General features: G+C 38.8%; 1 protein-coding gene across 4 annotated transcripts in view; it reads left to right on the forward strand.

Moving 5' to 3' along the window:
* Nucleotides 1–12,229, forward strand: part of tox (thymocyte selection associated high mobility group box) — a 275,955-nt gene that overhangs the window by 139,563 nt on the left and 124,163 nt on the right. For all 4 annotated transcript variants that reach the window (XM_008108489.3, XM_008108490.3, XM_062980345.1 and 1 more), the window contains exon 2: nucleotides 3,781–3,846. In XM_008108489.3, coding sequence (XP_008106696.1) covers nucleotides 3,781–3,846 — 66 coding nt within the window. The remainder of the gene's footprint in view (nucleotides 1–3,780; nucleotides 3,847–12,229) is intronic.

The raw sequence follows: 12,229 nt of genomic DNA on the forward strand, positions 1-12,229 counted from the left end.
CATCGTCCCAGCTGTCTTTCTCACTGCCACTGTGAAATTTAATTTTTTAATTAAGTTTTTTGTCATATTAACTTTGGAAGGAACACAACTGAACCGAAAGCATAATAGTTTGCAAACTATCTCTTCTGTCCTAACTTGCATATCAAGTAACACCCGGCTTCCAAATCAGGAGCATCCTCAAAATGAAGCAGGTGATAAATATTTTTCCAGATACATTAATTCTCATGGTAATGCTTGTGATAGCAAATAGAAAGATTATTTCTACAGACCTATTTCAAAAATTTGGCATTTTTTGGTTATGTATCAGTTGACACACTTGATGAAATAGCAGGAGAATTGTGGTTACTTAACAAAAATCAAGGAAAAGACCTAGCTTTCGGGATGTGACAACAGAAGTGTTTGTCATTTCAATTTGGCATTTCTCACAGCATAGGCCAAAATAATCTAGATAAAGCCCATTCTCCATTGTTTTTTAAAAAACAAACTAAAAAACTCTATATAAGTCCAGACTTAAGGGCCCTGGTATTTTCTTCTGCTCTTTATGATCTTATCTCTTCTCAAGTGATTATAATGATTCCTGCAAGCAACCAATCTCTTGTGAAGGTTGAGACAGCAATAAAGCAGCAAAGTACTTGGGTGCTTGCTTGTAATATGGAAAGCAACTTTATACTGTCTAGCTAACACTGGCAATGTCCAGGGTTTGGGGCAAGTCATTACTCTCCTAGCCCCAGCTGGTAATCCCTGGTTTTACCTGGTAGTCCTCTATCAAAGTACAGTACTAACCAAACTTGACCTTGTGTCATAAATCGGTCATGATTGGATGAGTTCAGGGTTGTAAAGTAACTTTAATTGTAGCTATATGTTTTAAGCTTGATTATTGTATTTTATGGATAATTGTAAATTATTTTAGATGTGTTGCTGTTTTTTATTGATTGTTTGGCATTGAATTTTGCCAGTTGTTGTAATCCGCCCTGTGTCCCCTAGGGTGAGAAGGGCGGGGTAGAATTGTTGTAAATAAATTAATAAAATAATAAACTAATTACAGTTAAGATAAATTTCAAAGCCACAATTTTAGTATTTAGTCCCCTTCTATTTTATGTTATATTCATGTGAAGAAACAAACATGGCTGCCTGTCTAGTAGAAATCGCATTTAATTTGGCTGTCAGGGTTAGATTATTAGAACACACAGATACGAATTTGAGGAAAGAAGTGTTGTTGTTTTAGCTGAGCCCTCAAAACTAAGAACCAGTACTGGGCAGGGGTAAGGATATGTGTTGCAGGGCACAACTGAGAACAAAGATGGTATGAGCAAAAATTGAATGAACTCAGATGCAAATTTATGAATTTCAGTAGTTTACAGAAACATACAAATCACCTTTGTGCATATCTGCACTGGCATGAATCTCAGTTCCTGGGGAACAAACAAGGTATCCTAGCATTCCTAGCATGCTAAGCATAGGTTAAGGTAAGGTAAAGGTTTCCCCTGACATTAAGTCCAGTCGTGACCGACTCTGGGGGTTGGTGCTCATCTCCATTTCTAAGCCGAAGAGCTGGCGTTGTCCATAGACACTTCCAAGGTCATGTGGCTGGCATGACTGCATGGAGCGCCGTTACCTTCCCGCCGGAGCGGTACCTATTGATCTACCCACATTTGCATGTTTACGAACTGCTAGGTTGGCAGGAGCTGGGGCTAACAGCGGGCGCTCATGCCACTCCCGGGATTTGCATATCTAATCGGAAGTGCAGGCCTTCCTGCACATTATATCTCAGTTGTATGCAACAGGTTCCCAGCTCAGTTCAATGCAAGCTTTAACAGTTACATGCTTTAACTGACTTCCAGTTATTTGATTGGCAACATCTTGGAAATAACAGAGGTTTGCAGTCCTCATGGTGAACACTTGTGAACCACATCTAGATCCCAGGCAGAAATCTTCCCGTCCACAACCTTAAAAATCTCAGCTAATGCCAGAATAGAGTCAGGAAAGTTAGAAGATATAGCAAGGGGATTTTTAAAGTATACTTTACAAAGAATAATATTTAATGACTTCCTTGGTCAGGATCCTGCTAAGTATCATCTAAACCCAAACAATTCATTTAAGCAAGTCTTTTTTATATACAATTTACCATGGTTCTGAACAACAATCTCCAATAGAGATTTTATTGAGAGATAGCCATGGAGCAATCCACATACCCTTGTGAGATACATAATTTATTCAAGTCTTTTGGATCTCTTGGTTGCATTATATGGTTTCAATTTCTTTGCCTATTTGGTATTGATTTCACACTATAGTTATTATTGTTATCTAGCTTTATGCCATTAAGTTATGGTCACCAATTTGTATATAGGAGAGGAAAAGTTATGAATGATATTATTTTGCTGGAATTGTATTTTTAATTATGATAGCAGATTGATTTATTTGACCATCTTGGTTTAGCTACTAATACATTTGCCTTCTCAAACATACAATACTTATATTTTAATAGGGTGTTTAATTAAGGTAGTTCTTGATTTGTTCACCTCAAGGCTAAATAAAGTCACAGTATACACCTAATATATCAATGGACCTACTGAATTAAGAAGTTCTACTATTTCAGCAAGTCTTTTTTGGCTAAGCCAATGTAACCTAAAGGTTTGAATGTTGAAACTGAGGGCACAGCTGTGCTGACCACTTAATGGGAAAAGGCTCCAGATCAGCTCCATGGTGGCCAAATGCCACAAAGAGCTGTCCCGGGATAAAGCAGGGCAAGGCCACCTTAATTGTGTGTTCCCTGAGTTTTGGCCCATGTAAAAGGTTTGGCTGGTTCCAAGACAGAACCAGCTGCAGCTGTTTTTACTGCCATCTCATGTTTCCCAGACTCATGTTCTTCCCCCATTCTCTGCATCTCCAGATACTACATGGGTTTTTCTGGTCAGCTGTCATCTGCAGTGACGTTGGCTGGGGCAGCAACATGATCAAGAAAGGGAGCGAGAGAGGAAAGGGTTATTCATCCCCTCCCCCTCCCTCATAGCCCCATCACCTTGGCTGATATCACAGGAGACCACTGCAAAATAGAATGGAAGGGGATGGTAAGGGTGGTCATCCAGTGCCACTGAACCAGTTTCATCACTGCTGGAGAATTGGGATTTCCTCTCACCTCCAGTGGCCAGGGGGTGGGTGCCTGTGTAACCCAGCCCAGGGCCCATCTGGCATATACCATACCAAATCAGCACTGTGATTGCGAGTCAGTGTAAATCCACCCTAAGATAGGGATCCCACTCATGCATTTTCTTAGTCTAAGAAGGGTGCTGTGGCAAACCTCTGAATAAATCTGTGCAATGAAATCCTGTGATGGGTTCTCTATAAGTTGGAGTTGACTTTGAAGGCACAGAAGTACAACAACTGTGGTTAGAAATGAAAATTAGATTGAGCACACAATCTATATTCCATTAGTCACCTCTTCTTGTCAAAAAAAAAGATCAGTTCACTTACTACATCATTGCGTCTAACAGTGATATGAATATATGCTGCACAAAATGAGTCATTTTGTTTTAAAACAGATTGCAGATGAAAGGAAACCATTCATTGCTTGCTGTAATTACTAGAGCACTAATTACTTCTAATCATTGCCATCTTGGGTCAATAAGGATGACAACAGGAACATGAATGGTGAGATGCATAAGCACAGTCGTCCATCTTCCATTCCAGATTATGTTTTATGGATATTCTTTTGTTACTTGATACTATAAATATTAAAAGTTGCTGCTTTTGTTTAAAAATGACTTTTTTTTTAATTTGCAGTTTGACGGTGAAAACATGTATATGAGTATGACAGAGCCGAGCCAGGAGTATGTGCCAGCCAGCCAGGTGGGTTAATTAATCTTCTCTGCCTTGTTTCAAATTGTAATTAAACAAATTCAGAGAGTTGCATTGCAAATGAGTGGCACTATCAGTAACTGCTGCAATCAGAAATAATCATAATTTATAAACAAAGCATTTAAGCCTTGTTTCCAGCTAATGAGATAGCACTGATAAAACACCAGAGTTGGCAGTTGTTGGAGATACTACCTTGTTTGCTCTCCAGAATGCAAGCAGCTGTTTTGCCAGCATGATCATTCCCAAGCAGTTGTTTTACCTTTAGGAAATAGTCTTTACAGGTGCATACTATTTGTTTATCTGACTCTAGACAAGGTAATCATTAAAACCCACAGGTGCCACCGATTGTTTACTTATCACTTTCAAGCCTGTTTATGCTGAAGAATTGGTTCATTTGGGGCAGGGGAGACTAAGGTGAGGGAGAGAATTGTTATCTGAAAGATAATTTTATTATTTAAATACTTCCCAGCTCACCACAAGCCCTGTTTCAGCCTTCAGGGTTACAATTCAGAACAGATGATAAATTAACAATGAAAAGAAGCAAATACAAAACAGAGAAGTATAAGAAAACCCAAGGAGATTCTTGTTAAATTTTAGGAAGAACTAGTGGGAAGAGCTCTTTGAAGTTGTGGAATTGCGAGGTGGTGGACTTTCTAGGACTTGATGAAATTTGTCTTTTATTATAGATACCTGATTAGATGAAGCTGGAGAAAGAGGGCAGATTTCTCCCTCTATCCCTTGCGTTTTCTGTACAAAGGCATGAGGCAAGAGGATGTTCTTTAATATGAACACAACCCTGTCATTAAGTGTCCCAGCCTGCAGTCTCATGAGTTTGACTAGGGGTGCATCTACACTGTAGAATTAATGTAGTTTGACACCTCTTTAAGTGCAGCGACTAATGCTATGGAACCTTGGGTGTTGCAGTTTTGAGGTTTTTAGCCTTCCTTGCCAAATAGTACTGGTGTCTTACTAAACGACAACTCCCAGGACTCCGTAGCATCAAACCATGGCACTTAAAGTAGTATCACACTGCTTTAATTATGCAGTGTAGATGTCCCCTATGTCTATCTAACAATGGTGCTCTTAAGGATTCTGTTGGTTTACCACCAACCTGACTGTGTTGTTGGCTGGAGTCCTCTGAGTCTTATCAGCAGAGAATGTAAACAACCATATTTAAATGTCATGAGCAGTTTAAGACTTCATGTTGATCCTGACAGCCATGGGTTTTTCCCAAATGCTATAGTTACATTTCAGGTCACGTTCTTGATCTAGTCTTCAGGGTTAGATAGAACAAATGTAAGGGACCTTATCATGGACAGATTACCACCTGCTGCAGTTTGGATTTACTGAAACTTGTAGACGCAGACATGATGATTAAGGTGTTCTACTGCCACATCTATCAATTTAACTTTCAATTTAAAAGTTAATATAAAAAACTACTTAATTAATCTTAATCTTATTCACCAATGTAAATCATTTTTTTAAATAAAAGCCATCTTTGGAGAATGTTCTCTGCAGATTATTTCCTAGCCTTCTACAAATTTCATTTTAAGAATGCCTTTTTGAAGAATAAACCTGTATGATTGAACTAGCTTGGCTAGGTTCTGTAGGTAGCTTTGAGTAACAATGTTTGATTAAAAGTTGTGGGGTGGGAGAGGGCAGGGGAAATATTCTTTTTTAACCTCTGTATCCAAAAAACAGTCTTGACAGGTTTAGCAGTACTTTTAGATTAAAGCAACCAGGCATCATCTTGTTCATGCCTTGAGGGCTTTGAAGCACAAGGGCTAATTGAATTTGCTTGAAACTGTAGAACTACAAACTGTCTGAATGACTGCTGTTACAGAGCAGCTGCTACCTTTCAGAGAATCGTTATGTCTGTCTTAAATAGTTTTGAACAAAGAATCTACCTCTACATTTTCCAACAGAGCCATTTTCCTTATGATGATATGCTATACACAGTGCCATATATTTAAATCATTTCCTTTGGATTTTTAAAATGTAAGTGAAAAAGAAGGTTGCATGTTTAACTCAACTTCTGCACATAAGCACAGCACTGGAGAGATCATTCTTAAAAGCACACTAAAATGGTCCTATTTGCTTTAAAAATATGACAGTGCACATGGTGGTAACCTCAAGGCTTGGCTTCTGCAATGCTCTTTGTATTGGGCTCCCTTTGTATCAAGTTTGGAAACACCAATTAGTTCAAAATATGGCAGCCAGACTGATTAAAGGAACATCTAGGAGTGAGTATATTACACCCATATTAATGTCACTCAACTGGTTGCCATTTAGTTTCCAGGTGTTTTGGCCTACAACTCCCAGAAATCTCAGCCAGTTTACTAGCTCTTAGGATTTCTGGGATTTGAAGGCCAAAACATCTAGGGACCCACAGGTTGAGAACCCCTGACCTATAGAATCACCTTCTTCTGTACAGTCCATGGCCCTTTAGGACACTGTGATCCTCTGTGGGATGCTTACTCCAACCGGCCAGAACCTGACTGGTAGTCGTCATCCAGAGAACCTTTTCATCAGCCACCCTAAGACTTTGGAATTACCTGTCAGAAGATCTCTGACAACAAAATAAACAAATAAGCTGTCAGAATCTAAAACAGAATTGAAGACATATCTGATCCAGCAGACCTACCTGGTCAACTCTGAATCATAAATTTCGAATGTACCTTCTATTACTACTATAGGTTGATTTTGTACCCTGTGTTTGGTGTATGTCTTTATGTGTTTTTATTTATGTTGTACCCCACCTCGAGCTGTGAGGAAAGGTGGGTAAAAATTGTATTATTATTATTATTATTATTATTATTATTATTAGCTGCTAAGGTCAAAGGTCAATATATAGAATAATTATATTTTAGTAGTCAGGTTCTACTATTATCTATTATCTATTCAATATGACAAGAAAGAAAAAGGCCTACAGATGAAAAATATACATATTGCTTCTTGTGAATTTAACTTTCAGAATGAAAAATAAGATGAATGTGCTACAAATGCCAAACTCAAATTCCCTATGTTTGTAAGAATCTGTTTGTATGCAGGGAGGCACTGTTGTCTCTTATTTTAAGGCTTTTAAAATCAATTTATTACCTCTAGGCTAACATAAATAAAAACTCATCTGTCACTCATGAAAAGTAGAACATCAAACATCTGCATAGCTTGGTAATCCAAAACAACTTGCCTCACAGCATCACTTGACAATTATCATTTCTGTTCAATTTTCAAATCGGTACTTGCTTTGGGACTTATGTACTAAGTTGCTAAGTAGCAACATATGGCTCACTACTGTTCTTGTGATGTTGCTGCAAGCAAACAGCATAATTCTAGACTTGAAATGATTTCTACAGAAAGCCATTCTTGGAAATGAGCCAGAAGATAACTATACCATAAAAATTAATGATATTCTTTTAGCATGTCCCCAAAGACTTTCTGATGCTGGTAGGCTTGTGTATATTTTATATATGTAAATATTGTATCCTTGGTGACAAAACGTAGAGTAATCTTCAGTATTCCAGGCACATCTTAAAACATTTTATCCATCCACATTTTCATTATTTCATACCAATATACAACATTTCCATTTATAATTAAAAATTAGGGTGATGATATTTTAAAATAGCATGGACCTTATAGCACACACCAGATACTTTTAAAATCAATGTCTTCCTACCATTATCATATCTAATCTCTTGATAACATCTACTGTCTGAGATGGTGATAGGGCACATCGCAGAACATACCACTTCCAATGTGGAAGTCTATTCACATTCTAGCATCTTCTAGAAAGTAATCTTGATCAAATGTTAATGTTTACAGAATAAGATAACCCATCTAGGAGAACACACCAGTAATAGCGCTCTACTTGTCCATTTTCAAAAGAAATCCCTAAATACCTGGATTTGCTATATGCAAACAGAAAGATATAACTATTGCTAAAGAACTAGTGGTTTGAATGTTAGACTAGGATTTCTGGAGCTCTCCTTTCAGCTGTGGAAAATCACCAGATGACCATGGAAAAGACATATTCTGTCAACCTTAGAAGAAGGCAGTGGCAAAGCCCTTGCTGAAATTTTCTTAGTCTCCCTACAGTCTCTCCTCTAATACAGCTATAGATATTTGCTTATTTATTTATATCTGGCTGGGATCCCTTGATTTCACATATTTAGTCAACCCAGGCTAGTGCTAGTTGCATACATATTTAGTTTCAGATAAAGAAAGTGAGTTGTAACCAGTGGCTCTTGAAACATTAGCTGAGGAAATTGCTTGAACCTTAGGGCCCTTCTACACATGCTATAAATTCCGGAAGTAACCAGGTTAAAAAGGGGGTGCAGTGGCTAAACAATGTTTAGCTAAAGTACGAGAGGGATCAGGTTAAGAGCTAAAAAAACACATGTTAAAAAGGTATGCTTAAAACCCAGTTCTGCCTGAAAAAGTGAAACTTTGCATGACTATATCTCTGCAGTCATATGCATGCTTTTTTTCTCCCCCCCCCCCCCAGCATGCGTGTGCTTTTAAAAAGCCCGAAACAGCTATCAAATGGACACACTGGTGGTTCAAAGGAAGCACAAATGGAGAGCAATTAGAACTCTCTGAAACTTTATTTTATACTTTATAATCTTAAACAGAGGTTGAATCAAGAACTGGGAAAAAGAGAGATCCGATGGAAGTTTTTTTTTTTTTAAAAAAATCCCTGTTATGCACTGGATCACATATGCGCACATGCAAATCTGTTGGTGTTTATATTAAGATATTCACATGTGCGCATATACAGTCCAGTGCAAAAACATCTGCTGGATGTTCCTCGTCTGCCCTCCATCTTGATCTGCTACAGAGGAAGGATATGGGGACAGTGAGGACCATAGCCTGGGATTGACAGGTCTGTTCATGGACCTGCTGCCAGGTTCTGGGATTTTTTGACCCATGACGGGAAGCGCCCTAAAAAGCACCAGTTTAAAACATTAAATACACAAACATTTTAAATCAGATCAAAACAACTTCATAAAAATAGGTTTAAAAACCCATGACAGATAAAACAACCAGAGCAGAAACTTCTAGTTTTTAGGTTTGAAGACCATGAAAAACAACACTAACTGCTGGAAACTGATAAAGGATGGGAGGGAGTTCTACAGAATGCTGAAGCAGCAAAAGCCATGTCACATGTACCTGTCCTATTAGTTTTCTCTTCTAGTAATTTTGTTGATCAGTGGATTTTGTGGCCAAGAGGTACAGCTTTTGTTTCTCTGCGTCTTTCCCATAATTATGTATGGCTTACATTATAGCATATTTCCTACACTCTATAGTTGAATCAAAGCCTCAGAGCACAATCATTCATTGTTTTTGTCGTGAAAGGCTGTACCTCATTATAAAGATATATTAATTTAAAACACTGTATGTTGTCTATATGTTATAACAACTTTTTTCAGCTGCAACAAGAGCTGGTTTTTGTACTAGTCAATAATACAAAAATAACAAAAGCTATTAGTTTTTCACAAGGAAGGCAAACAGAAAATCAATCATCTGACGATAAACTCTCAGTTGCAGTGTAGGAGCTATTTCTCCCTGTTCCTAATGTCCATTCCATCTTTGCTGGAAGTGGAACATCATACCCTTGGATAATTAATGGCTATCTAGTGTAAAATGTCATTTCAAATATAGTATTGCCTCTTTTGTATTCTTGTACAAAATCACTTGTACAAATAGCTTTCAGGTTATAAAATGTAGGTTTCATTCAAGGAAACTTTCCAGAGCAATAGTTGTACGTAGGCAAACAATAACTATGGGAAATACTGAATGAACCCCCATCAGTAAGATGGCTGACTGAGTCTATTTGTGAGCATTACATACTTTTGGACCACTTATTAGGCAATCACTATGAACCTGTTCCCCATGGCAGAGGTTCCTGCTATAAAGACAGCTTGACCTATTGACCTCTCACCCAGTGAAACAATAATGATAGCATGCTATAGATTAATCTGGTTAGTCCCACAATGTCTGGCATCTCAACAAGCCCAAACTAGTTACTCAAGCCCGTCTTCAGCATAGCATTCAAATGAATACTTTGTGCAGTCCCAGAGGTATTCATTACAGACAAAATTGCTCATGCTGCCATGCATACAAGCTGAGTTTTCAATGGGAAATGAAAGGCTGCCTGGAAAAATAGGACACCTAATTAAGTTAAACTACAGTACCATTTGACTTGACATCTTCATTACTCAAAATTAAAAAGATGCTTCACTTGAGCACACAAGTAACTTATTGTTTATGTTGTTGCCTTAAATTGGCAGCTTATATAGCAGTCTGTTTTGCAGAATTATATCTTTTAATAGCTTGCATATTTCTTGCAGTTTATAAAAATGTCTGAAAAGCTACCAGAGGTACTCATAATCTATATATATATAAAAGAGTGGTGGCATCACGGCAATTCACAAAACAACAAAAGTACAGGCCCCCCAACCTCAAAATTTGACAACACAACCCATCATCCACGCCTCAAGGTTGATACAACAAAAAGAAAAGAAAAATAAAGTCCTAATTAGAGGGAGAGCAATAATTTTTTTTATCCAATTGCTGCCAGTTTAGAGGGCTAATCTCTGCCCACTTGGTTGCCTAGCAACCAAGGGACAGCCAGGTTTCAGTTAGGGGAGAGGCAGATTTAGGCCTCACTTAGGCTTCTTCCACAGATTATCAGATTTGCACTGGATTATATGGCAGTGTAGACTCAAGGCCCTTCCACACAGCTATATAACCCATTTATAATCTTATATTATCTGCTTTGCACTGGATTATCTTGACTCCACACTGCCATATAATCCACTTCAGTGTGCATTTTATACAGCTGTGAAGAAGGAGCCTCATATAATCCAGTTCTAAGCAGATAATATAAGATTAGAAATATACAGTAGAGTCTCACTTATCCAATGTAAACAGGCCGGCAGGATAAGTGAATATGTTGGATAATAAGAAGGGATTCAGGAAAAGCCAATTAAACATTAAATTAGGTAATCGTTATACAAATTAAGCACCAAAACATCATATTATACAACAAAGTTGACAGAAAAAGTAGTTCCATGCGCAGTAATGCTATGTAGTAATTACAGTAGAGTCTCTGTCAAAGACAGAACGCCACAAGATCAAAGATAACAGAGTTTATTGGATAACAGAACTCAAAATGCCCGTAAAATACAAGGGCCAGGCAGTATTAGCCTTTAAAAGCAAAAAGGGGCAAGGAAAAAACGTTCAAAAGATAAACCGGATTAAACCGGAGTTTAATCCGGGTAAAAACAAAGCAGCTTGCTTCAGCCTGGGGATAAACAAAACAGAAGCCGGGGAACAAAGTGTTCAAAAGAATGCAATTAATTGGCAGCAGATTCCTCTCTGCTGCCAGCACTGTGCTTTGAGTAACTTGAGTCACTCCTCCACACAGCAGGCAAGATTTCCAATACACACAGATCAGCCGAGGATTGAAGCAGTAGAGTAGACCCAGTTCCTTTCCGTAGTTCAAGCCAGAAGCAGACGTTTGTAGTTTCACCAAGTCCGAGTAGGGGGAAGTCAAGCCGTGGTCAGTTCAGTCCGAAATCCAAAGCAGGAGATGGCGTCCGTCAAGAAGACGACGGAAGGTCAAAGCTAATGAGATTAAGCACAAGTTTGCACAAACAAAAGCCCACACAATTCCTCCCGCCGTCTGACCCCAAATTCCAAAACAACTTACGTATCAGCACACGAAAACACACCAGTCTTCAGGAAAGCGTCCCACACAGATCCCAAGCGTTCGTCCAGATTACCTTGCCCAACGCAATTTGCAATTGCTCCCAAGCCTCATTTTATGCCAGTTACAAATCCTCATCACTATCAGCTGCCCTCCTTAACCCGGGCGTTTCCTCATCACTTTCCTCATCAGAGCTGGAACACCTCTGACTACGCCCCACAGCATCCCCAGCTGTGGATCCCGTCCCATCCCTCCAGCTTGTCCATGGGTCTAATCCTGAAGGTCCCCATTCATCTTCCATCCCATCATTGCCAGTGGCACCCAATTCCTCCCTCACCCGAGTCCAATCCATCTCATCCTCCTCCGAGCTAACCAGCCCCTCCTCCATTCTCTCCGTAAACCCCTCAAAAGACTCTTCGTCAGATGGTGCTGCAAAGATATCTCGCAGTCTCTTTCTTTCTCGCTCCTCGAGAGTATCTGACTCTCGAGGAGTCTTACGCCCACGTCTGCCAGTAACAGAGCCATGAGGCTCAATCATAACAGTCTCACTTATCCAACACTCGCTTATCCAATGTTCTGGATTATCCAACGCATTTTTGTAGTCAATGCTTTCAATATATCGTGATATTTTGGTGCTAAATTCATAAATACAGTAATTAC

This window comes from Anolis carolinensis, chromosome 4 (assembly GCF_035594765.1).
Source record: "Anolis carolinensis isolate JA03-04 chromosome 4, rAnoCar3.1.pri, whole genome shotgun sequence".
Taxonomy (NCBI): domain Eukaryota; kingdom Metazoa; phylum Chordata; class Lepidosauria; order Squamata; family Dactyloidae; genus Anolis; species Anolis carolinensis.